At 36.1% G+C, this 26,524-nt stretch overlaps 1 protein-coding gene across 1 annotated transcript; it reads right to left on the reverse strand.

Annotated features, from left to right (window-relative positions):
* LOC118827706 (deoxynucleoside triphosphate triphosphohydrolase SAMHD1-like) lies at positions 1–26,206 on the reverse strand. Its single transcript, XM_036599146.1, has 21 exons — positions 26,163–26,206; positions 25,541–25,701; positions 25,306–25,418; positions 24,981–25,093; positions 23,278–23,469; positions 21,071–21,171; positions 17,619–17,730; positions 17,451–17,542; positions 17,165–17,268; positions 16,766–16,926; positions 15,796–15,894; positions 14,174–14,278; positions 13,943–14,052; positions 12,813–12,874; positions 12,001–12,143; positions 10,561–10,644; positions 8,663–8,769; positions 5,426–5,478; positions 5,025–5,167; positions 657–722; positions 1–156 (listed from the first exon to the last, which is right to left on the reverse strand). Exons 1-21 carry the CDS (start codon positions 26,175–26,177, stop codon positions 1–3), a joined length of 2,292 nt encoding a protein of 763 aa, XP_036455039.1. The 5' UTR covers positions 26,178–26,206.
* Positions 26,207–26,524: the final 318 nt, after the last annotated feature.

Here is a 26,524-nt window from a genome sequence, read left to right on the forward strand (position 1 = left end):
TCAGTGTTTTGGCCTTTTGGAGCGTGGAGCCTCTAGCCCATCTTCTGTAATTGTGCGCATTTCGTCCCAGAATTTTTCAATAACCTGTTTGGGAATTCTCTTGCAGAAGAGCATGGCCTGAATTGTATAGAATTTGCCAGGCAGGCAGTACAAAACCTACGGAGACACAAAATGTAATTCTGTCAATTACAAAAATGTTTGTTTTGAAAAAGTCAGAAATACATTGTATTGATTGTGTGGTTATAAAGAAATCCACAGTGGTTTTTCAGTAATTAGGGATTGTATCAGTAACAATCAAGGCTTCCAGTTTCTGATATTGCTTTTTGTCCTTTTTGCCATACGGTTTCCATAGGAAATGCATATATATTATGCATATAGGGAATACACCTATAAATCCTGATAGTTACCTGTTAGTTATTTGTTTAAAGACTATATTATTCTTTTATTCTCTACTATACTATATTATTATTAACCTACTCACAGTATTAAAATATGGTTACTGTAGTCTGCTGTTAATGTACAGTTCTGTGCTTGACATAATAGCTTTGGCATTGTACTATAACAGTGAAAACTGACTTCTGTCATGTACAGCAAACTCAGTCAGCCACAGCATAATCGAGGTCTCCTGGAGTAAGTGTATATTTTACTGCACTTACCACTTTAAAGGCAGGTCCAGTGGCATCCTCTTCCTGGAAATGTTCTAGCCAGGCCTGCCGCTGTTTCTGGTAGTGAGAAGATGGTGAGAAAAGGTTACTGTTTTCACTATATATATATATATATATATATATATATATATATGTGTGTGTGTGTATATATATATATATATATATATATATATATATGTGTGTGTGTGTATACAGTATATAATGTGTGTGTGTGTGTGTGTGTGTGTATCGCTGCTGTCTGAACAAAACCTTGTATCTTCATTTTTGTCGTTTTTTAGTTTTTGACATAATTTGAAAATGCCTGTTGCCCTTTTCACTGTGTGTAAATTTCATGATGAATGGACCAAAAGAAATGGACCACAATTACTTGGAAAATACTCTGGTTCCATTGACTTACATTAAAGGTAAAGTTCCTTCTCCTATAAAGTTACCATTTTGGAGATTCCGACAGCAGTGAGATATATATATATATATATATATATATATATATATATATATATATATATATATATATATATATATATATATATATATGTATATATCCTTGTTTCTACGCTCATTGTCCATTTTATCAGCTCCACTTACTATATAGGTGCACTTTGTAGTTGAATTCCATCTGTTTGTTTGCATACTTTGTTAATGTGTGTTGCGCTGGTCTGAGTGGATCAGACGCTACAGTGCTGCTGGAGTTTTTAAACACCTCAGTGTCACTGCTGGACTGAGAATAGTCCATTAACCAAAAATATCCAGCCAACAGCGTCCTGTGGGCAGCGTCCTGTGACCACTGATGGAGGAAGACCAACACAAACTGTGTAGCAGCAGATGAGCTGTCGTCTCCGACTTTACATCTACAAGGTGGACTGACAAGGTAGGAGTGTCTAATAGAGTGGACAGTGAGTGGACACAGTGGTTATAAACTCCAGCAGCACTGCTGTGTTTGATCCACTTGTACCAGCACAACACACAATAACACACCACCACCACGTCAGTGTTACTGCAGTGCTGCACATCAGTGTCACCACCCAAATAGTACCTGCTCTGTGAGGGTCCATGGGGGTCCTGACCACTGAAGAACAGGGTAAAAGGGGGCTAACAAAGTATCAGAGAAACAGATGGACTACAGTCTGTAACTGTAGAACTACAAAGTGCACCTATATAGTAAGTGGAGCTGATAAAATGGACAATGAGTGTAGAAACAAGGAGGTGGTCATAATGTTATGCCTAAAAGGTGTGTGTGTGTCTGTGTGTTTCTATCTATCTATCTATCTATCTATCTCTCTCCATGTATGTATATACAGTGGGGTGCGAAAGTTTGGGCAGCCTTGTTAATTTTCCTGATTTACCTTTATAAATCATTGATTGTTTGGATAAAAAAATTCCGTGAAATATATCATATAGGGGACAAACACAGTGATATTTGAGAAGTGAAATGAAGTTTATATGATTTACAGAAAGGGTGCAATAATTGGTTAAACAAAAGTAGGCAGGTGCATAAATTTGGGCACTGTTGTCATTTTATTGATTTCAAAACCTTTAGAACTAATTATTGGAACTCAAATTTGGTTTGGTAAGTTCAGTGACCCTTGACCTCCATACACAGGTGACTCCAATTATGAGAAAGGGTATTTAAGGGGGGCAATTGTAAGTTTTTCTCCTCTTTGCATCTTCTCTGAAGAGTCGCAGCATGGGAGTCTCAAAACAACTTTCAAATGACCTGAAAACAAAGATTGTTCACCGTCATGGTTTAGGGGAAGGATACAGAAAGCTATCTCAGAGATTTCAGCTTTCAGTCTCCACTGTGAGAAACATTGTGAGAAAATGGAAGACCACAGGCACAGTTCAAGTCAAGGCTCGAAGTGGCAGACCAAGAAAAATCTCGAATAAACAGAAGCGAAGGATGTTGAGAACAGTCAGAGTCAACCCACAGACCAGCACCAAAGACCTACAACATGATCTTGCTGCTGATGGAGTCACTGTGCATCATTCAACTATTCGGCGCACTTTACACAAGGAGATGCTGTATGGGAGAGTGATGCAGAGGAAGCCTTTTCTCCGCCCACATCACAAACAAAGCCGCTTGAGGTATGTTAAAGCACATTTGGACAAGCCAGCTTCATTTTGGAATAAGGTGCTGTGGACTGATGGAACTAAAATAGAGTTATTTGGACATAATAAGGGTCGTTATGCATGGAGGAAAAAGAACACAGCACTCCAAGAAAAACACCTGCTACCTACAGTAAAATTTGGTGGTGGTTCCATCATGCTGTGGGGCTGTGTGGCCAGTACAGGGACTGGGAATCTTGTTAAAGTTGAGGGACGCATGGATTCCAATCAATATCAGCAGATTCTGGAGATCAATGTCCAGGAATCAGTGACAAAGCTGAAGCTGCGCCGGGGCTGGATCTTCCAACAAGACAACGACCCTAAACACTGCTCAAAATCTACTAAGGTATTCATGCAGAGGAACAAGTACAACGTTCTGGAATGGCCATCTCAGTCCCCAGACCTGAATATTATTGAAAATCTGTGGTGTCACTTAAAGAGAGCTGTCCATGCTCGGAAACCATCAAACCTGAATGAACTAGAGATGTTTTGTAAAGAAGAATGGTCTAAAATACCTTCAGCCACAATCCAGACTCTCATTAGAAGCTATAGGAAGCGTTTAGAGGCTGTTATTTCTGCGAAAGGAGGATCTACTAAATATTGAGTTAAGGTTTTTTTTTTGGTGCCCAAATTTATGCACCTGCCTAATTTTGTTTAGACAATTATTGCACACTTTCTGTAATTCATATAAACTTCATTTCACTTCTCAAGTATCACTGTGTTTGTCTCCTATATGATATATTTAACGGATTTTTTTTATCCAAACAATCAATGATTTATAAAGGTAAATCAGGAAAATTAACAAGGCTGCCCAAACTTTCGCACCCCACTGTATATATGTGTGTGTGTGTGTGTGTGTATATATATATATATATATAACACACTAACTATGTGGAAAAATAGGATGTCATATTTCAGACATGTCAACCAAAAATGGTGCCTATTCATTATTTGGTTTTAAGGTTAGGGAGTAAATGTAGAGTTAGGGTTAAGTGATAATTGGAGTAAATCTCCTAATAATCAATATTTAAATATTTTCAAATTTACTTAAAAAATACTAGACATTTCATATAATAAGTACACATCTTCTATGTTTGTTTTGTTTGTGAACGTGGAGGGGCTGTCATGGAAGAGTGAAGCCATGATGTTGCCTAAAAGGGTGGTCCTTGAAATAAACACTTTTCAGAATTCTTTGGAACCAACAATGTAAATGCTAATATCCACAAGATATAGATACACTACTTCCCATTTCTCTTAGGTAGGGAGAAGTCAAACCACATGACCAAAAACATTCTGAACAGTTTGGGCAGATTCATAAACAAGGATTTACCTTGTCTTACATGCTAAAATATAATTCCTAAAATTGAAAGCTGAACAAGAATGCTTCACGTTTTTTAAATGTCATTTATTTTAATAGTCGTTTAATTTATTCGATTTTGATTTACAGAGACAATGCACATTCATAAACAATAAACAATTCTGTAAATGCGCCAGTTTAGCCAGTTTGGCTGATTTTCAACCGGGTAAAACATTTTTTGTTGGAGAAACTTTGTTACTTGATTACAAAAGAAATGCATCACTACCAGACAATTTACTATTATTTGCAGCACTTCTTTCCTTCTGAGAAATTTGGTTTTCTTTGTTTTCTTTTCTTTTGGCAGCCAACCAGAGCTTCACTTGATGTGAGTCTTTAATATGTATGACCTCTTTTACATGTTGATTTTAACTGGCTGTTGTCTAGGACACCTGTGAAAATACCACAGGGTTGAAAAACACCAGTGTGATTTTTTTAATAGCTCTTATTTATGGTGCCACACATTTTGTATTATATTTTGGTGGGCTCATTTTGAGCTTTTCCCTTAATGCATATTTTGGGACAAATCTGAAACACTTTTCAATATTAGAGAAAACAGCCTTTAGGGGACTTCAAACTTCCATTCTTCACCTGAACACATTACAATGTAAAAAGAAAAAGTCAAAACGTGCCATGATAATGACATAGATGACCTCCAGAAAGTTTGCTTCTGATGGAAATACAGTAGTGGTCCATTACAAATATACTACTTAGAATGTCTGGCATTTCTTAATCTTTGGGTCGTGTTGTGGGTCCAAATGTGTTTGAGTGAGCTAAGTGAGGCCAACTATTTTTAGCTATTCATAACCAGATTAATTCTTTGCGTGATAAAGGTTTCTGATATTACTGATCTAAAAATGTGAGTTTTTAATAATAATCGCTAGTTGAGAAAAAAAACTGACCTTCCTCTCCTCAGAACTGTTCAAGTGCTCCAGTTCCTCACATACAAATGTTTTCTCATCAACGAACAAGTAAAGGCCTTGTCTTGAGACTGCCTCTATGATTTCCTGAGATGTTGAGAGTTCTTGATTTAGAAGGTCTTCATCTGTAAAACAGAAGAAGAGAAAAATGAGCATAGAGCATCTAATATTGTCTGTCATCTTTAAGTAAGAAAAAAAACAATTTTTATTGTGATGACATTGCTCATTTTTGCTTGTTTTCCAGGCATCATGTCACAAAAATTCTAGTATGTGTGGTATGTGTCTGTATTTCTTTACACTTAATTGATACGATTTCAAATTGTAAATGTGAGATCATTACACTTGCTATTTATGTGTCTGGTAGTGTACAGTAGAAGGATAACCTGTGGGACGCATGTATACTGTAGAAGGGAAAGGGTGCTCAACCATCTCTCTCCTGGAAACACCAAAGCATGAGAAGTAAAAAACAGTGTACTTTGATGAAGTTAGAATACACATAAAACACAGTGTTTGCGTACACAGTAACCATCAAATAAAAACAAAAACATAAGCATAAACAAAAGTCGTCTTCCACCCCTGGGGAGATAATAAACTCGCATAAACTCTCCCATCTGTGATTGGCTCAAACCTCTCCAGCTTAACGCTGGTTCTGCCCAGACACACACCAGAGGCTGATTTCAAACTCATTAACACATACACGTATACTGACTGGTAATAGATAATAATAAGAATTTTATTTATATAGCACTTTTCATGCCAGTGGCAGCTCAAAGTGCTTTACAGACAGGTGATAAAACATAGTTATAGAAAACATCATTAGTACTTAATTAGAATCAGAAGAAAATGAAGATTAAATTACAAGATAAACACCACGAGACATTCAGTTTTAGTTAAATGTTAATTTAAAGAGATTTTTAGGTGCTTCTTAAAAGTGAGCACTGAGCTTGACTGTCTAATAAAAGGTGGAATTGAGTTCCACAGTTTAGAAGCATAATGACTGAAAGAGGCCTCTCCGCATTTTCTATTTTACAGAGTGTATCTGTAGAAGGCCACTATCTGCAGATCTTAGATTGCATGCCGGAGCATAAACAGACAGACACTCTGTGATGTAAGCAGGTGCTAGGTCGTTTTGAGCTTTAAAGACTAGTAGCAGAACCTTGAAATCTATCTTGAATGATACAGGCAGCCAGTGCAGTTCTTTCAAAATGGGAGTGATGTGATCTCTCTTTTTTGTTTTTGTTAGGATGCGCGCTGCTTTATTTTGTACAAGTTGTAAGGGATGTGTAGTTTTCTTAGGAAGTCCAACAAGAAGAGAATTACAGTAGTCAAGTCTGCTTGTAACAAATGCATGAACAAGTTTCTCTGCGTCACTCTGAGATAGAAAAGGCCGAACTTTAGCGATATTTCTTAAATGATAAAAAGCTACTTTAGTGACCGTGTTTACATGCGGGATAAAACGGAGCTCAGAGTCTAAGATCACACCCAGATTTCGTACTTCAGGTTTGGTAGATGAAGCTAAAGAACCAAGTTTCTCAAAAATTATTATGAGTTTCTGTACCAACAATCAGTAATTCAGTTTTTTTTTTTTATGATTTAATTGTAGAAAATTTTGTGACATCCACTGAGAAATGTCTGACACACAGCTGGTTAGTCTGTCTACAGAGTCTTGATCTTTAGAAGGAATAGAAATGTATAACTGGGTGTCGTCAGCATAGCTATGAAAATTTACCTCACTTAGAGGTAGCATGTACAAAGAGAAAAGCAAAGGCCCTAAGACTGAACCTTGGGGGACTCCACAAGAAACGGCAAATCATTTTGATGACTGATTTCCAAGTGAAACCATGAACTGCATATTACTTAAATATGATTTAAACCGTTCTAAAACTGTGCCTGAGAGGCCGACCCAGCATTCAAGACGCTGGAGTAAAATCTTGTGGTCAACGGTATCAAAGGCTGCACTAAGATCTAATAAAACCAAAATAGAAGGATTTTTGTGCATCAGCGCTGAGCCTCAGGTCATTCATAACGTGAATCAATGCTGTCTCTGTACTATGGTTAGAACGAAAACCTGACTGAAACTTCTCATATAAATTGTTTGATATTAGATACGTATTTAGATGTTTGAAAGCAACTTTTTCTAAGACTTTACTTAGAAAAGGTTGCTTTGAAATCAGTCTAAAATTATTTAGTATGGAAGGATCCATGCTACTCTTTTTTAGCAGAGGCTTTACCAGGGCAGTTTTGAAAGCATCTGGAAAAACACCTGTTGACAGAGAACAATTTGCAATAGTTTAAACATCATTGTGAACACAATCAAAAACCATCTTAAGGAATGAAGTAGGAACAGGGTCAAGATCACATGTGGATGAACTTCAAAATAGTTGTGAGCTCCTCATAGTTGATAACAGAGAAAGATGTCATTACTAATATAGGTGACCTATCAGGAACATTATAGGAGCTTGTTTGCGTCTGCTGAGCTACACCCTGTCGTATCAGGTCTATTTTATTTTGGAAATGAATTGCGAACTCTTCACAGATATTAGAAGATAAATCATCATTAAACGCACTAGCACTGAAGTTAGGGTTAATTAGTCGGTCTGTAGTGGAAAAAAGGATTTTGGTATTATTTTTGTGTTTATTGATTACACTAGAGAGATATGACTGTAATGTGTAACGTGTTTTAAAGTAACTTTTCAAAATTGATTTGAAAGAAAATACAGAAGTGATCTGATAAGAAAACATCAGAGATTTTGGACACCCTTGTTTTTAAACCTTTAGTTATGACCAGATCCAAAATGTGACCTAGCTTGTGGGTAGAGCTGCCCACGCGCTGCTTCAAATCAAATGTCTCTAGAAGGCTAATGAATTCTAATGCATTACTATGTGAAGGACTATCGATATGTAAGTTAAAGTCCCCAGACAGAAGAATCTTTGTGGACGCTACTGATAATAATTCCGCAATTTCTGACAAAAATTTACTATTTTGCTTCAGAGGTCTGTATACTACAATTATTACCACAGGTGTATCATTAAAAAGTTTGATTGCAACATACTCAAAAGACATGCATTCACTAATAGAGATACTTTTGCAGATAAAGTCACTATTATAAATAAAGAGTAGAAGGAGTACTGAAAGTTGATACTTATGTGAAGGCAGATGTGCACTTAAATTTTCACCATGATGCTACTAAAAAATTGTGTTTGACCCTAAACAATAAAGTCTGATGTTAGAGATGGCGTTGAGTTGTAATTGGTATATTATTGTAATATTTGCTGTAGTAGGGCTGTATAGTATGACAGCTATGAATGCTATGTAGCATTTATGCTTAAAAAAACATCCTATGCAAAGATAAATATTAATACATATCTGTAATGTTCCTTTAGTATATCTCTGATCAAATGAAATAGTAATTTTTTTTATCTGTGTTTCAGCAAAAGGGCATGCTACAAATATTTAGAGATTTTAAGTGTGCTGTTACTGCTGTAATCCCTAGTTAGTGTAGCTCCCTAGTATGACAACTTCCATTGCATCTAATCCAAAAGTGTGAAAAGAGTCTATATAGTGTTTTCAATATGCTTTTGCTTTTTTGTTTTATTTTTTGGAGAGTGGAGCCTCTTACTTATCTTTTGGAGCCTTTCGCATTTCTTCCCAGAATTCTTCAGTAACCTGCTTGTATAAAAGGATGACCTTAATGAAATTGGATTCGCCAGGCAGCGTGTATGAGACCTATCAAGACACAAAATTTAACTCTGTTAAATTAAAAAGTTTTGAAAAAAGTTTGAAATACTCTTGATGCATTTCCTTTTTGACAAGTGATTTACATGGGGAATGCATATTGTTTTTTTATCCACCCATAAATGATGATTGTTACTTGTTAATCATCCATTTAGAAACACCATTATTCCTAGGCCCAGACATTTTTGTGCTTGACATGGTACTACACTAGAAAGCTGCATTCACACCAAACGCGAGTAATATTTGCCTGGTGAAAATGCCAGTTCACTTGAATGGAAAAGGACACAGGGATGTAAAAAAGGAAATATTTTTGCTTTGTGCCAAGTTCATTTAGGTAAACTTTAAGCCTATAAATTTGTGAACCAATAGAAAAAAATAGGAAATAGGAAAATACTGAATGAAGAATCGGCTTCTCAGTTATCATAATGTTGCTTGTCACTCACAGTTACCAAAAAACTTGCGCGTTCTAACCTAATGTTAAATGAACTATACAGTTTCCCTGTGAAACTACAGCACATCAGGACCACCCATTATTTTTGCTTTTATTAACTGTCAGGCTTCTCAAAGGTTTGGTCATGACATCTCTGATTGTATCTGTCAATCTCATTGCTAGGCACCCTCTTCTTCTGGTAGCTTTAGATCTTCCAAGCATTACTGTCTTTTCCAGTGAATTGGTTCTTCTTGTAAAATATGAGAGCTTCAGTTGGGTAATATGGGCTTCGAGTGAGATTGTGAGGCTTGATTTAGTCAGTGATCCAAAATGATCCATAAGTCTTCACCAACTCCAGGGCTCAAGGGCATCAGCATTATCCCTACCTTTTATTGCTCAGCTTTTACATCCATAAAGAATTACAGAACAGGCCAGAGCCTGGACAATTCTGATCTTAGTTTGTAGAGACGCATCATAATATTTGAAGATCTTTTCTAGCTCCTTCAATCTTGTTCTTCTGAGTGCTAATCTGTGTTATATTTCTGGAGTGCTGGATCCTTGGTTGTTAATAATGTATCCAAGAAGTCCACCACACCATCAGTGGTGCAATTTAGCAGTCTTTTTTGTTTCACTTTTTTCTTTAACTGTCCTCATAAAGGCCTTCGGTCTTGTTGTCTTTCTGCTATCAGAGTGTCATGTCATCTGCGTTCTGAAAGTCATTTATGTTTGTTGCACCAATTTTGAATTCTCAATCCTCGTCCTCCAGTCCTGCTTTTCTTAATACAGGTTAGGCATACAGGTTGAACACATATAATGATAGCATGTAGCCTTGTCTAACTCTTTTGCTGATGTGGAACCACTGTGTCCATTTTCCGTCATGGCTGTGGCTTATTGAAAAATATTTCACATTAGAAGAATGAGATGCTCTTGTATACTCTTTTTCCTGAAGACATTCTATAATTTTATGTAGTCAGCACAGTCAAAATTTGTTGTCAATTAAACACATTTTGACTTCTTTTTCTGTAATCCTGCATACATCAGTAATAATATCTGTTGTACCTCTGCCTTTCTTGAATCCTGCTTGCACATCTGGAGGTTTTTGTTCAATCTAATGTTCTAGTCTGCGTTGAACAACCTAAAATATATTTTACTGGTGGGCATTCATTCTCTCCTGGGTTTTGCTGCATGCTGCTGAAGAAAATAGTGAAGTGATAGTCCAGTGCAACTGCAGTATAAGAAACTCTGGCATTGTAGTACAATGGTCAGAACTCAGTGTCTTGTGCAACACACCCACATTCAGCCACAGTGTGTGAGGGCTCCTGCAGTGTAAGCATATATTTTACTGCACTTACCACTTTAAAGTCATCTGCAGTGAGAGTTAGCTGGAGATCAACAGCCTCTTCCTGGACATTTTGCAACCAGGCCTCCACCTTTTCCTGGTAGTTAGAAGATGGTGAGAATATAATTCTCCATTTTGTAAAAAACATAAATCAGTCGATCATCAATCAACCTTTATTTAAACTTGGGATACATTCAGGTTGACCCTCATTTGTAGTGTAGCCTAAAGACTGAATTTAATCAAAACTAGGAAGAATTTTCAAATGTAAAATAGGTCAAATAAAAGAAAATAACAAAAACTAAAAATACTAAAAAGTACAACAAATAGTAAATAATAATAATAAATAAACAAAAAGATAAAACACAACAAAATCAAATAAGAACTAAGATCAAATAAAATAGTTGCAGGCTAAGTAGCGATAATTAGAGATTAACAGTTTAAAGTCATGGACTGACACCAGCGAGCTGAGATTTAGGAATTCCTATAGTAAATTCCAGCTGGCTGGTGCACTGTAGCTAGAAGCAGATTTTCCCAGTTCAGTAAAAAAACATTGGAACCTGACAGGTGATCAAGTCACTGGAGCAAGATTTCCGTAACTGGATTTCCGTTACTTGTAGTAAACATACATGTGATATGTGATGGCATAAGTCCAGCAAGCATTTATTTAAGCAATAGAACACAAGAGGGAGTGTGTTATCGCGAAATAACATCACGGTTGTGATTTGGTCGCAGATCAGGCCCTAGATCAACACAGCAGTGATGTTATAGCGATAATGCACAACCTTGAGTGTTCTATTGCTTTTATACAAGAGTTATATAAGTAAATAAAGTAAAAAAAAAAATAAACCGGGCCGTGAACGTGACATTTAATGAGTTAGCAGTTTCTTCCGCCAAATTATAGTTCCTTAACAAGCAGCTTGTTGCTACGTCAGAGTAACGAACTCCGTCCACTCGCTGCACAGCCAGCAGTTCGTTCTCCAGCTCCACACAGACCAGCTGACAGTTTGGGAATTTAGTGTAGTCTCATCTTCAGAGTCTGACCAAATCGGCTGTCGGTCAAATGTGATCTTAAAAGTATCCATTTTCTGTTTGTGGCAAAGTACGAAGTAAAAATGGCTTGAGCGTCTCCTACAACTGTCTAAGTCGTTGATTAGCAGCGGCGTCTTTATTACAAGTATACCAGTAGTAGATTGTCTGGCATTTCTTTGGGTCCTGTGGGTTCTGAGCCTAAATGTGGGTCAAGTGAGACCGAGTTGTCAAGTTATTTCAGCTAACTAACCAGTAACAAGGCAGCTTATATATCTAGCTTCATTTGCTTATAATTGTCCATGCTTAGTTTAGTTGTTCATGCTTATATGACTCTTATATTACTGAACTGGGACAAAAAATTCACTGGGTGGTGTAATGCAAGTAGATGATCATGTAATAGTTGCAGCCAAGTAAAGCAACTAACCTTCCATTGGTCATCATTGTTCAAGTGTTCCAGTTCCTCTGTTCTGAATGTTTTCTCATCAATGGACTTGTAAATGCCCCGTTTTAGAATTCTTGCATTGATTTCTTGTGCCGTTGCATGGTTTGGTGAGCATAGGATTTCAGCTGTAAAGCAGAAGAAGATCAATCTAAACATAGAATCTAAAAAAATACTACATTAAACACAAATCAAAGTTTGCTCTAAAATACTTAAGTCTTTCAATCTCAAGCAATTTATGCAACATTATAACAAGACAATTTCAGATTTTTCATTGTTCTTTTGCAGTTTCATATGGCTAATTTGCTATCTAATGCACAATATAAATGTGTGTATTATTATTTTTATTATTATTATTATGAGTAGCAGTAGTATTCATTGTGATTATTATAATAATATTACTTGTTAAACATTGGATATATGTTTCATCAAGTTAACATACCATTTGAGGACATGTTACTTTAAAATTAAAGCACTGACCAAATTTATTGGCATCATTAAGAAGAGGAATTAGCAAATATAAATGCTCTGTCCTCGAGAGCTCACACATAAACACTCACAAACAAGTACCCACATGCCAATGAAAAAACAGAAAATGCATTTGCCTCATTTACTACTAAGGTACTACTAAAAATTACTGGTAAAATATATGCTGTATTTGTCTATTTGAAGTTAATTCATATATAGTTTGCTATCATATCAAATTTTAAGTGTTTGATAACTAAATTGATATTTATGTATTTCTGGTAATGAATGACTAGTTCCCAGTGCCCAGTTTACAGAGATAAAGAGAGAACCTGTGATATTTGTGTGAAATGGGGACTTGTTTACTTCAGCAGAGATGGGGTCCAAGTCATTCCTGGAAACATCAAAACATGGCAGAAAAATAACATTGAATAATAAAGCAGCATATACAGTTATTGGTGAGGTTTATTATATTTTCTGTCTTTAATTTTTGGAAACACATGGCTAGAAGATGTCTACTTCAACTAGGTGTTTCCTTAGTAATGGTACAAACTGTTGCTACTACATAATGTCCTGACAGATTCCTTAGTAGATGTACCAGTAGCTGCAGGGCAGATACTAAATATAAAGACTGTATGTTGGAACTGTTGTTAGACTGTGTTACTTCAGATGGACAGGACGACTAAAGAAATAATTTCTTAAATATGTGTTGGCCTCAGGTCAGATTCAGATTTCACAATTTTACCCTATATTTCTCACTGCTTTAGTTTTTTGCTCCTTACATTATTACTACTTTCACTACCTTAAAACCTCAAAAGTTGGTGTACATATTACAGTCACTCACTCTAGTAAGGTCCATGTGGTCCACACTTGTGAGAAAATAGATGTCCAGGAAATAAAACAGCAAATCACAATTAATGCTTAGTGCAGCCAAAAGGGCAGCTATATTTAATATTTAGCCAAAGAACAAAATTAAATTTGTTATACTTTAAATATGTTTTATATAATATGTTTTATGGCAGAAATCAATAGGATTAACCAGGTGAAAGCTAAGATCCCACTATATCATCACTGCACAGCATGAGAACAGTATAAAAAGTTTATCAAGACTAAAAATATTTGGCATATTGTTTTGAAAGTTTTTAATCAGTTTCAGACAGAATTTTGCAGTGCTCGGGTCAATTTCTGACTCAATATTTGCTGTTTTTTTAGTCAAGTTCAAACAAAATTTTGGATTTGGATTCAAACCTTGAGGTGCTATTAGTCAGTTCAGACAGAATTTTCTTTCGGCCTATATTTGAGTTTGGACCAAAATTTAATGCCTGATTAAAGCTCTAATGCAGAATAGCCACCATGTGAATCACCACTAATTTACTGCTTTCCGTATGCTCTCTGGGTTTGGTCATCAGCATAATGGCCTTTTGGAGAGAGGAGCCTTTTACCGATCGCCTCAAGTTCTTACCAGAATAGTTCAACATGCTTCTTGGTCAGTTCCGCAGCACGTTCTTCATTTCCCGTGTAGAACAGCATGATCTTGATTTCAGAAAATTTCGCAGGCAGGAGGTGTGAGACCTGCAGGGAGGAAAAAAAACTCAATTAAAAAAGAAATTTAAAAGAGGTGTAATGTATTGCAGTCATTCTGTGGTAAGCAACAGAGAAGTAACACGCAAAACATAGTTATTACATCTAGTACCTCTTCTTTAGACAGTTGTATTGGAATGTCTGGATTGTCTTTCCTGTAGAATCGGAGAGAATCAATTGGATTCTTCTCTTTCATGCCATAATTCAATTTGATATCCTGTAATGATGGAAGTATACAATTAATAATCATTTCAATAATAATTAGGAAAGGAAAAGTATATCCAAAATATATCGGTGCTTCAAACGATGTGGCGTAGCCATGTACTTTTTTTTTAAAGTTTTTAATGTCCTTTTACTCACACAATTGACATGTTAACTTGTGCATATTCCGTTTTAAAGCTGATGCATAGTTCTGCGAAGATGTGCATAAATGTATCTGCATTGTGATGCAGAAAAGGGAGTCATCGGTAAGCCAAGAACACTGAGGCTTGCAGAGCTTAAGGCATACATCTCCAAAATCTCAATTACGAGACAGAGACAGAGAGAAACAATGTAAGACTTTCCCTTTTTGCTTTCTGTAAATTCTGGTTTGAACAACACCGGTGCAGTGCATGTGCACTTTCACATTATGTGGAAGTATTTTGGCAGACACCTATTTTTGTAGCCAGGCAGGAGTCTTTTTGTCACAGATTATGTTTCCTTGTGATAAATCTTCCACGTAGATATTTGTGCAAGTAATGCTGCACAGAAGAACAGTGCACCGCCACTCGCATGCCAGCTGAACCTCCCTGCATGTTATTTACTGTCATATGGGTGCTTTATCTGCTCTTATCCATTAATCATGTGATTTCTGTGCTGCTGTTTATTTTCATATGTAAAGAATGCAATCTAAGAAAATTTACATATTTTTAAAATACGTATATTTTTAAAAATGTTTATATTTTTTATTTTGTTTGTGTCACAAGCTACCTTTTTGAACAAGAAAACATATATATATGTATAAATATGTCACAGATCAGTTGCTCATTATTGTTACTCTAAATAAACAAATCAATAATAACCATTTACCAATCTGAACTCCACTCTGAATGACCTTACAAGCTCACTCAGGTAAAAGAAAGTGCCATTTGATATCATTTTGGGCAGAAAAATTTTCAGTGGCTGGAATTTAGGTGCCTCCCTAACTTATATTGTGTTTTCTTCATAGCGTCATCACAAAGAAAGCTGGACTTCCTTTTCTTTGTTTTATGATAAAATGGGCAGCTGTTTAAAGAACGATCAATAGCACACACAGAAAAGACAAAGAAACATTTATCAGGCTTTAACAGTAATAACAAGCATTTGGCTGCTCTGCACACCAACACACAAATGAGCTTTTGGAGCAACATATTGTCACTGGTCTTTTGGAAAGTTGCGGCATTATGTACTTAAAAGTTATTCCAGAGTTTTGTTTGAAGCAGTTAGTAGCAAGTAAACAAAATATCCCATTTGCTTTACTATTCACGTGGATGTGTCTGTTGTCCATGACTGGTTGTTTTGCAAGAGGGTGAAATGGCCTTTTAGCTGTTGGTGATTCTTGGTCAAGCTGAAGCTTATTCAAAGACTACTAAGTGTGGATACTGTAGTTTACTATTCATGTGTAATTATGTGCTTAACGTGGTACTATACTAGCACTAAAACTTATTCCAAATTTAATCACAGAATGAGATTCAAATGAAGTTTTACAGCACGTACCACAACTTTAAAGTCTTCTGCTCTGAGAGTTAGCTGCTGATCACCAGCCAAGTGTTTGACTTTATCCAACCAGGCCGCCAGCTTTTCCTGTTCATTTTCCTAAGAGAAAATGAGAAAAGGGCATCCGGGCATGTAGTTCACCATTTTGTGAGGGACATAAAAACACACTGGATGTAAACAAAGTGTGGACAAGATTGAAGACACACATGAATCTTATTATTATCCCTAGAAAGTTTTCTATACGGAATTTTCAACTGCTGTTGAAACACAAATATAAAGGAATGTCAAAACATGCCGTGCTAGTTAAGTGCAGTCCTCTGGTATAAATACTGCCAATCTTTGTGTATACTGTTTTTTGTCTCAGACTTGGATTTAGTAATATTTATATTTAGACTTGTCTCTTTTTTGCTAAACTTATTTTTTGGTCTTGACCTTGAGTCCAACTACCATTAAAAAACTTTTCTTTCTTTTACTGCCCACTAGTATGTGCTGACTTGCACTCAAGTTATTCACATGAACTATTCAGTGAGATAAAACATGCTGAAAAAAGCTTAAGCAGTTTCCTAACTTCAGCAACCTTGCATATCTATGATGATAAGTCTACTGTTTTACTAAAAGACTGTTGTGCAAAAAACTGAAATATTTGGAGCTAGCTAGCTAACAGTGTTTTTAGTTAGGGTCAGAGTTAAATTGGCTAGCGATGGTTGGCAGCATTTTGCACTCTAAATAGTTGCATGTGTTTGTTTTTCATTTAGCCAGTTAGCATTTGCACTAGTTGGATTCATTTAGAGCAGACAACAGTTGGTTTCACTCAAAGTGGGCACTGGCAGCATTTACTTAGAGTGGGCACTCATTGTCAAGAAACTCTTCATACATACAACTTTTGTGTTTGTACTCTAGTCTTGGACTCAGTAAAAGTGGACATGACTATAGCTCTATTTGGATGTGCATAATAACCTCTGTGACTAACCTTCCACGCTTCAGCCCTGTACAAGTGTTCCAGTTCCTTTGGGTCAAATATTTTCCCACCAATGAACTTGTAAAGATCACGTTTTAAAATTCTCTTGAAGGTTTCCTTTGCTGTGTCGAGTTCTGGGTCTGATGAACGAAGAATTTCTTGAAGAATGTCATCTGTACAACAGAAGAAGAAAAACCTAGACATCAACACAAAACAGACTTTATACATAAGTCTGTCTTTCTCATGCAACTTTATTGTGATACCGTTCTCCATTTTTGCTATGTTGCTTTTCATAGTTGCTTCAGTTTATCTTAGTTATGATTAAGATAAAAGAAAATGTTACACTTAGTGCAGAAGGCAAAGTGCTCACAGCACAGTATATTTTATTTGTAGGTGAGATTTAGACAAAACCTGTGAGATTCGAGTAAGTTTCTGGGTCCTTTACTGCTTCAGGGATGGTGAGTTCTTTTTCACCCAATTTAAAGTCCTCAGCTTGTATGAGCCCATCCACCAACCTGGAAATATGAATGGATGGGAGAAAACATATTTGTGATACATACATATGTGATATATCATTGCTGCCCAAAACAACCCCAAGTATCTCTAAAATTTACAGGAGAGGGCAAAACCTTTGGAGAATTTATCATAAATTTTTCATCCAAAATGATGGTGCAGTTCTATAGGTTCATGAACTTACATGAGTTCAACTGCCTTTGTAACCCTGTGATAGCAAGCAGTTTTGCGAATGAGGTAGCGAATCTGAAACAGCTCGTACATGTTCATTGCTTCCTGGTGGACATAAAAGAAAAACTTAGAACTGTTTTTAAATGTCATTCTAACACAGTTTCCATGTGATAAAGATCACCTTGTCTCTCACGCAGATCTGCTTTTCACCATTCTCATCAGTGCAAACTCGTGCGAACATCATATAACGTTCATAGGAAAAGTTACATTTCATACCCAGATGGTAGCAATCCCTGAATAAAGAGCACAAGATGAAATATACAAATTACTAAACAATATATATACTAGAAGTCAGTCTTAAATCTTGCAACAATTAAAGCCAAATCTCAAATCACACACAGGGCTCTTTTTTTGTGATCATGGTGCAAGCGCAAAAATAAAGTGCAAAATCATGCTGCTGGCACTTGTGGGTGTGGCTGATACATTTTTTGTATTTATAAGTTGAGCAGTGCAGGCGGTAACCTGGTGCAGATTGTGCACTGGTAAAAAGAGATTGAATTAATATATTATCTAAAGGTGTGGTTTAGCATGGTGCAGTGATATCCACTCTTCTCATTTCCTCTAAGAACTTGTGATTTCCAATTACATATATTCCTCTTGTTCACTTTAAAAACCTACGAATATCCAATCATATCAGATCAAACTGGATTTATAAATCACTGCTTTCCGTTTTTATTTGCATTTTAGCTACTATCCCAACTTTTTTGGAGCTGGATAGATCATCACAGCCCTGATGTTATTAACTATAACACACAAACTGCAGTGTTCAAGTGCATTTATGCAACAGTTTTGGAAGGAAAACAAAGAAAAAAAAGGAAAGCAAATAATCCCCAAATATTGTATTGAATGTGCTTTGCCAAACATAAACATCAAATAAAATAACAAAATTTGCAACTCCTTCTGCAAAAAAGTAGCATCTTTATGCATTACAGAAAGTTGGTTTTATATTGGACCTTCCCATACCCCCAAAATGATCAAGTCATTATCTCACTCCTAAAAGACCAAGTACAACCACATTAATTTAAAAAATATCCATAATTAATTTTCACTGAACATAATATTTAATTACAGATGCTGTACTTATTAAGGAACTGTCTAAACAGAGCGTGACATATTTCCCATGTATTTAGTTCAACTAAGGCAAAACCACTTGTAGTATAGAGAGTTGCTTCCCTTAAGCTACAAATCCCCAGTTAAGGTAAGCCACTCTCTGTACAAATGATTTGTTGTGATTATACCTTCTTTTAGCTAAATATATGAGAAATAAAACTTAAGCTGGATGTACAATACAGGACCTTTACTTAGAAATTGTAGGAGTGACTCTTTGCCTGAGCTAAACAAGCAGCATCTGCTGACGCAATGTGCATTCATTCTTCACTGTTTTTTCTCTCTTCTCTCATTGGCTCTTGCCTGAATCACTTAAATTCAGTTATATTATGTTCAGTTACATTGCTGACTCATGAAGGTTTTGAGTCAAAAACGTTTAAAAAATTGGATGGAAGGGGCAAATCTAGGTTAAAATCGTAAAGTGTAGGGTCAGCTTCAGAAGGTGTTATGCCCATTTTAGATGATCTATTAATGACTGAAGTGTAGGTGATCTGTGTTTCCGAAACATGTTCAGCGGCATTTAACAACAGATTATTTGAAATACATTTGATAGTAGTTTGTTCTCTGTCTTCTCAGGAGTGAGAAGATGTAAGTTTGCTTATTTTTTGGTGCTTATGTAGCCTGTGTAGTGGAACACCTTCTGTTTGTTTTTCTTTCTGTGCTACGTCAGTAATTAGGATGAGAGCAGGCGTGAACAGAGCCATCTGGGGTCTTTGGGGCAGGCATATATTCAAACACCTTAGGGTCCTGGTAGCAGTTTTTGGTTATGTCCTGTGCCAGCTGCTGTTCTCTTACCATTTTTTATTCTTTGTTTTATTATTGAGTTTCAATTTTGATGCTGCTCTAAATTTTAACGAAGGTATTTTATTGCCTAAGCTGCCCTCTAGCCTGTGGGCATATTGTGTGTGCAAACGGGTATTTGGTGTATTGTGAGCCACTGGCTAGAGGGATTGCAAATTCTTTTAGTTATTTTTTTTTATTACTATTATTTTCCCTTGTGATATTGCAGTCTACGTGGGGTTAAGTTTAATCCAGGGTGTTTGGGACGGAGGAATGTTTGGGGATGGATTGCTGTGTTCACTAGAATGGTAGACATTTGCAGTGCAGTGCATTTGGAGTGATTAGCATGTATGGCTGGAATGGTGTTTTTTCTTTTTTTTATTCACATGTGTCACTGAGAGAATAATCTTCCGTTAGTGTCCCAACAAGCCAAGGCTTGAGTAATCCCCGGAGTACTGTGAATATTTTTTAGTACTGGTTGTTTTATTTATTTTTATGTTCTTTTTATAAACTGAACTAACAGTCAGTGTATGACCTCAGCTTCCTTTAATAAAGATTGTATTTTTGTATTTTCTTGAACCTGCATTTGTGAAGTTACTACAGTCAGAGCTCCCCTTTGCTCTAGGTATAAACTAAGGGGTGGTGTAGTCTGGTATACAATAACGGGGCCGCCACACTTATTTCATATGAAATTGAAGAGAGAAAGTAGAATATATAGAACAAATGTCCAATAAAAAAATGTACCGCACTGGTATAGATAGAACCATAAAAACGTTGAAATCTCAGGCTCAGCTCAGCTTTTTCAATACTTCACTCAGTTTTTTTCAATACTTTATTCTAGTCAGTCTGTAAAGTGTTTCATAGCCCATTTTGTTTGCCTAAACGTTTTCTGTTCATTTATGACTGATGCTGGTTGGCTTAATTGTTGTGTGACAGTGGTGGACATAAAGGCTCGCTCAGGTCAATGACAGGTTCAGAATTTGATGTAGTCCTGTAGTCATTCGCTTCTTCAGAATCTGACCAAATGGGCTGCAGATCAGATATTGTCATACAGAAATGAACTAATGGAATTGTCTGTTTTTGTATGTAAAGTAGAAACTAAATGCAAAACTGTGGTTCCTGAACTGTGGTTCCAGAACACTGTTATCATAAATAACACTTTAGTCACAGTGTTAAGACCATCTTAACTGGTAGAGAGAGTTCAGTGTTGTGCTTGCACTACCATTTGCTTTTGGGAAATCCAAGCCAGATTGTGCTATTGGAACTTACTGTTACATAAGATGTCAGCTGTCTGATTTACAGTCAGTAGCCACAGCTGAATTGTTTGTCTTTATTTGTCAGGAATAAAATAATTCAGTCAGTTGTTTTTAGTACTTGCAGGTAATTGCTTATTTCTATTTAGGTGATATAACAGTGTACAGCCACAAAACTATACTGTAGGAAATTGGACACATCTTTGCATATGTGCTTGAAGTCAGGACAATTAGTTAATCAGTTATTACACAGTGGTAAACAGTGGTACCATAAATTTGCGGAGTGATTTATTGCAGTGTAGCATCTGCGCAAATGAGAAAAAAAATTACTTACAGCCAACCAAATTTGCAATACATTATCATTATATCACTAAACTGTGCTTGTGGCTACATGAAAAATAGAGCCCATAAAAACACTAGAAAAAAAACTCACCGACTGAAATAATCCATTTTGTCAACATCAATGCCAGTTTGGCGATTGGCCACAATCTGATACAAGAAGGACTTCTCCTTTGACCTTCCCTTGTATGGCCACTGTACAAGATAAAGACAAACATTTATACCAAACGTATAATAAAATGTGCAGTAGCAAACAAATACTGTCAAGTACTGAATAGAATATTTAAGTAATAATTTTCTGTATCTGTTTGTTTCTGTCTGCTCACATAAATTGATTGAATTGTTTTTATCTTGCCAACATGGGAGCAACAATGGTGTGTTTGTTTACGGAAGCTAATTGCGTGGTTTGGCAGAAAAAGTTTTCCTTATTTGATGGAGATTTCTTAAAACAGACTGCTGGAAACTGCACCCTGGAGAATACATGACTTATGTAATACATTTTCTAAACACTTATCCTTCTGGGTTGGGGGGTGAGTGCTGGAGCACCCTGGACAGGTTGCCAGTCCATCACAGCTAGGGACAATTTAGCATGACCAGTTGGCCTGATTGTTTGGACTGTGGGAGGAAACCCATGCAGACACGGGGAGAACATGCAAACTCCACACAGAAAGGATCCTGATCGCCTAGCCGGGGAACTGAACCCAGGCCCTTCTTGCTGTGAGGTGACAGCACTACCCACTGTGCCACTGTGCTGCTCAATTTTTAAGACATTATTATATAAATAAATAATTAAAGAAGTAAATGATTTCAATGATGATTATTTTTATATTTTGAAATTGTTATTTGTGAGTCATTGTTATACAAATAAATGTTATTAATATTTTATTAATTGTTAAAATAAATTAATTAATAATTTAATGATTGCTTCATTCAAATATTTATTTTATACCTGCTGCCTTACTCTACATTGTGAATTAATTCAATCTCTCAATATCATCCATCAGACAGTGGGTGGGCGTAACTCCGATCTTTCAAGTTGATTGCTTTTGCGTGTTGCTACTGTATTTTTTTTGGACCTCAGGGTAACTTCAGACTCTGAAGATGTGCTCCAGCGCTTCTCCAATGCTAGAGCATTGCAAACTGAGCAACGACTGCTTTCCCAGTGCTGTACTGAGCACCATGTTCTAAAAATTAAGCAGTGTAATGCTGGTGAGGTAGCAAACTAGATGATGGGTAGAACTACTACTAAAAGTAGTAGCAAGTACTTTTAATATCTTTTCTTGTTTTACTAATAGATAGTGATCCATACATTCCATATATCCATATAATGATAAGCTAGCTACCCTATACCGTTTCTTCCATGTTCGTCCTAACAGTTCTCTCAGACACTCCACACATCGCCATAGTTTGATTATCTGAAAATCCAAAGAAAACATGGTACACAAGTGGAAAGACAGGCAGTGGATTTGTTGCTCAGGCTCTAGCAATGGAGAAGTGCTGGATCACATCTTCAGACTCTGACAGTCTGAAACTGTCCTGTGCTGGTTACAGAAATAACCCGTACAGCAGGCCAAAGCAATCAGCGCCGATGAAATAAATAAATAAATAAAGGGTTGAATAAATTAATTGTTATATAACCATTAATGCTAACCATTTGTTTCTTTACTTATTTATTTATAGTATAATGTCACAAAAAATCTCAAATGATTTTCTCAAATGACTTTTATCAATGAAAGATCCCTAAAGAGTGTAAGAATGTATTTAACAGCGAACCCAAAATATATTTAAAATCAGAATGATTAATTAAATAATACTTTTTTTAAAAAAAAATATTAAAAAGGTTTCATAATAAAAATAATCAACTGAGTGATGGACACCCGCTCAGAGGAAGTGATTATGCCAATTAGACCAATTAGGGTCTCTTGAACTCCCAGTCACTGGTATTAATGAGTGTTCATAACACTGAACATTATTTCTACTAGTTAAGATGATCTTACAAGCACTAAATAAACACTAAGTGCACCCTTTCCTCAAATCCACATCAAAGCAGTATTGATATATTAAGTATACATCCCAGAATTTAGTGACATTCTAACACGTCATTGTATTAGGGTAGAATGTTACATATGTGCACACTTGATTTTGAGCCTGATATAAAATATTTCATATATCAGTAGTTAATCTTGCGAAAAGGGATTATATCCAAAATATGACCACAACAAGCTACAAGTGTAGTACTAGAGAAATATTTAGGTGCAGAAAGCATTTTAACATAATGCTTTCTGCATCTAAATATTGTACCTGAGGGGAGGTGGTAGAGCAGAGCAGAGTGGTAGAGCAACATTTCTTCTTGCTTGGTGGATTGGGGCCGTAGATAAGCTCCATGATGAACAGGAAGTCTCTAGGACTGAATTTGTAATCCCCTTTCATGATGCTCTCGATGCCATTTACATCAATCAGGTGTTCAAACATTTGTACTGATGCTGCTTCATGCTGTCCCATGAGAAAACAGTCAAAGTCTACAGGTGAGGTACTATTTTCTTATTCAGAATGAGAATTACTTTATTTTACCACATATGTAACTCATACAAGAGATGTGTCTTGGTTAGTGCGCACATATATGATGGCAGCATATTCCGAATGTTTTTCAAATTCAAATGCAAATTTGAAAAAGCAAATTCAGTTGTGTATTTACAGCTGCATTCCCTGTATAAGTATGCATTTTTTAAAGACATAATTCAAATTCAAATGTATTTGTATTTGAATTTCTGTGTAATAGCTGGAAAAATTTAACATGGAAAAGCAAAGTGCTTTTGACATTTCATTTTCATTGTCTTAATGGTCTGACATACTACAAATCGCCCATGGAATTGCCCATTTGCAGCTGTATTTCCTTATTGTCAAACTTCAGCTCTGCCAAAATTAGAATGTATCTTCTTTGCAATTGCATTGTCAGTGAGACACCTCTGTCAATCAAATGCTGTGGGCGGGATGTCGAGAGAGACTTTTTAGTGCAAGTGTGTTTTAAGAGGTAGTGACTAGTCCAACCCTTTCATAGCTAGATGCTAGTTTAAAATGTTGAGGTAGCATTAGCAACGGCTGCTAGTGACATTTTAACACTCGCCAGCCAAGCCAAGGATAATTCTGTCCAAAATGATTCCCTGTTGTTTCGTGTTGAATGAGTCGTGACTGACTAGGAGAGCTAGCAAACACCAATATTAGAGCCATTGTGACCGGCTTCAGGCAGAGGCTCGCAGGACTTTCCCACGTTTGATTGACTTGAGTGCCTGGTTGACAGTGAAAATCCAATTGCAAACAGGATTGTAAATACGTTTTAATTTTGGCGGAACTGAAGCGTAATCATGAGGAAATGCAATTGCAAATGGGCGATTATTTTTCCATTTTGAATATGTCAAAAGACAATGGAAATGAATTCCAAAAAAGACTTTGCTTTTCCACATTAACTTTGACAGCCATTATACACAGAAATGCAAATGCATTTGAATTTGAAAAAAGTGGAATATGCTGCCAGGCAAGCACACAGACTGTTCATAAGTATTTAACTAATGAACAAATAAAATAAAAAAATAAGAAAGAATAATAAAGAGCCACTGTGAAAGGAACTGGTCTATACATAAATGGTCAATTGATATCTAAACGTGCAAATGTGAAAAGACATATAACAACTATTATGTATAGTGTATTGCAGGATGAAGTGAACCTTTGTAAAAAAATTAACTTGTACAAAACTGTACAAATGATTACTACTTTAAGGTCCAGATTAGACTATATGTAGCCAGCCACTTTACTTAGTAATCTGTGTTTGTAGATGGAAGTTTGAGGCATCCACAGAAATGACTGTTTGCTAATATATTCCAGACCTTGACATGTGCCGTTGTTATGCGGTTATAATGTTTTGGCTCTTCGGTGTATATAATCATTGAACTGACTAGAGTTTCTCTAAGTTTGACATTTGTAAAATATAGCAAAGGCTAATTCAGTACCTTCCACTCTTCTTCTTCTTCTTCTTCCTCTTCTTCTTCTTCTGTTTTTCCTTTTTTTTTTGAATTCAGATTCTTCATAACATCATCAAACACATGAGAGAATGGGCCATGACCTTAGTTTGAGAAATATTCAACAGTCTTAATTATTATTGGAAGCAATCCTTACTCAAAATTAGCTAATAAAATAAATGATCTACGTGTTGTGTATATGTGGTATGTTACATATAAACAGGCAACATCTGAATTTACTAATAAAAATTTGTAATTATTATTTGCTTGTGATACTCCGCATACTGGTTGCCTATAGCCTAATGAACAATCTCACCCAGGTCATGACACAGTCCAGCAATCTGCACACAGAGTTCATCTTTCTCAGTTATACCCAAATCCTCCTGAGCTCTCAAACTCTGTACAAGCTTTCCTGCCAGATGAGCCACACTGTTGAAATGATGTGAAATGAAATATACATAATTATTACCTGATAATACCGTTCACTGTAACTCACATTCAAGTTTCTGTTGTATCTATATGAATGACCCAGTCGAGTAGCAGAACTTTACCCAATGGAGTGCTCAAAGCGATTGTGAGAAGCTCCTGGAAAGACAAAATAGCCTGCTCCAAGTTGCTTGATGTTCCTCAAGCGCTGAAACTCTGGAGTATCAATTATTTTCACCAGCAGAGGGTGCATCTTAATGTGACCATGAATAGGGTCATTGAAGATCTGTGTCAAAATAGTTTTTAAGCCTCAGATATGCAGTATGTATTTCATGATGTGTAATTACACCTATTGATGCATGTAGACACAGCATAGCATAACATTGTGCTTTTTCAAAATGTCATTAATACAAAATATCACGATTCAAAATCAGATCAGTGCATATTTAGTAATGCATTAAAAGTTTGTGTATTTTTAACATAACTTCCCAGGCATTGCAAATACATGGCAATTTGTTAAACATTTAATATATTTGTCAAATGGGCAATACATTGCCAGAAACTTTACAGACAAATTATGTACTTGGTTGACTGTTATATACCCAATTGTCACAAATTTTTTGGTTACAATTTGTTATTTTATAAAGATTATTTAATAAATATTGAGACTTGTGATGCCATGATTACAAAATAACTAAATAACTAATACCAAGTTGTTTTTAAATCATCACTTAATTGTCATCTCACCTTGTACTGAGCCATTGCTTTTATCTTGCTTTGAAGGTCTTGAAAGTTGACACTAAAAGTGAAGTGCAGTAGCATTTCAGCCTCCAATTTATAGCTGCCTGCAACCTGTTTTGCCAACAAGGATATCATGTGATAGATGATTATCAAGAAGATTCCTGTAGTCACAGATTCTGCTATGGAAATTTCCACCTCCACCTGCTCCCTTTGTCAAATTATATGTCTTGTTGCTGAAAAACAAGACACACAAAGTCAAATACAGCTTTTTTTTGCTAATTTTAGTGTACAATTTCTATTAGTTTCTATTCTATAGTTTCAGTCAAAACATAGTGAAGGACACAGCTTTGAGGATGTGAGTTATCTAC

This window comes from Colossoma macropomum, unplaced genomic scaffold (genome assembly GCF_904425465.1).
Source record: "Colossoma macropomum unplaced genomic scaffold, Colossoma_macropomum, whole genome shotgun sequence".
NCBI lineage: Eukaryota > Metazoa > Chordata > Actinopteri > Characiformes > Serrasalmidae > Colossoma > Colossoma macropomum.

Bases quoted from the DNA above. Each gene is read 5' to 3' on its own strand.
- LOC118827706 (XM_036599146.1), bottom strand. The intron at 25,419-25,540 runs GTAAAGTTCTGC...TCATTTCAACAG, and splicing joins CGCTTTGAGCACTCCATTGG to TGTGGCTCATCTGGCAGGAA. The intron at 25,094-25,305 runs GTGAGATTGTTC...TCTCAAACTAAG, and splicing joins TGGACTGTGTCATGACCTGG to GTCATGGCCCATTCTCTCAT.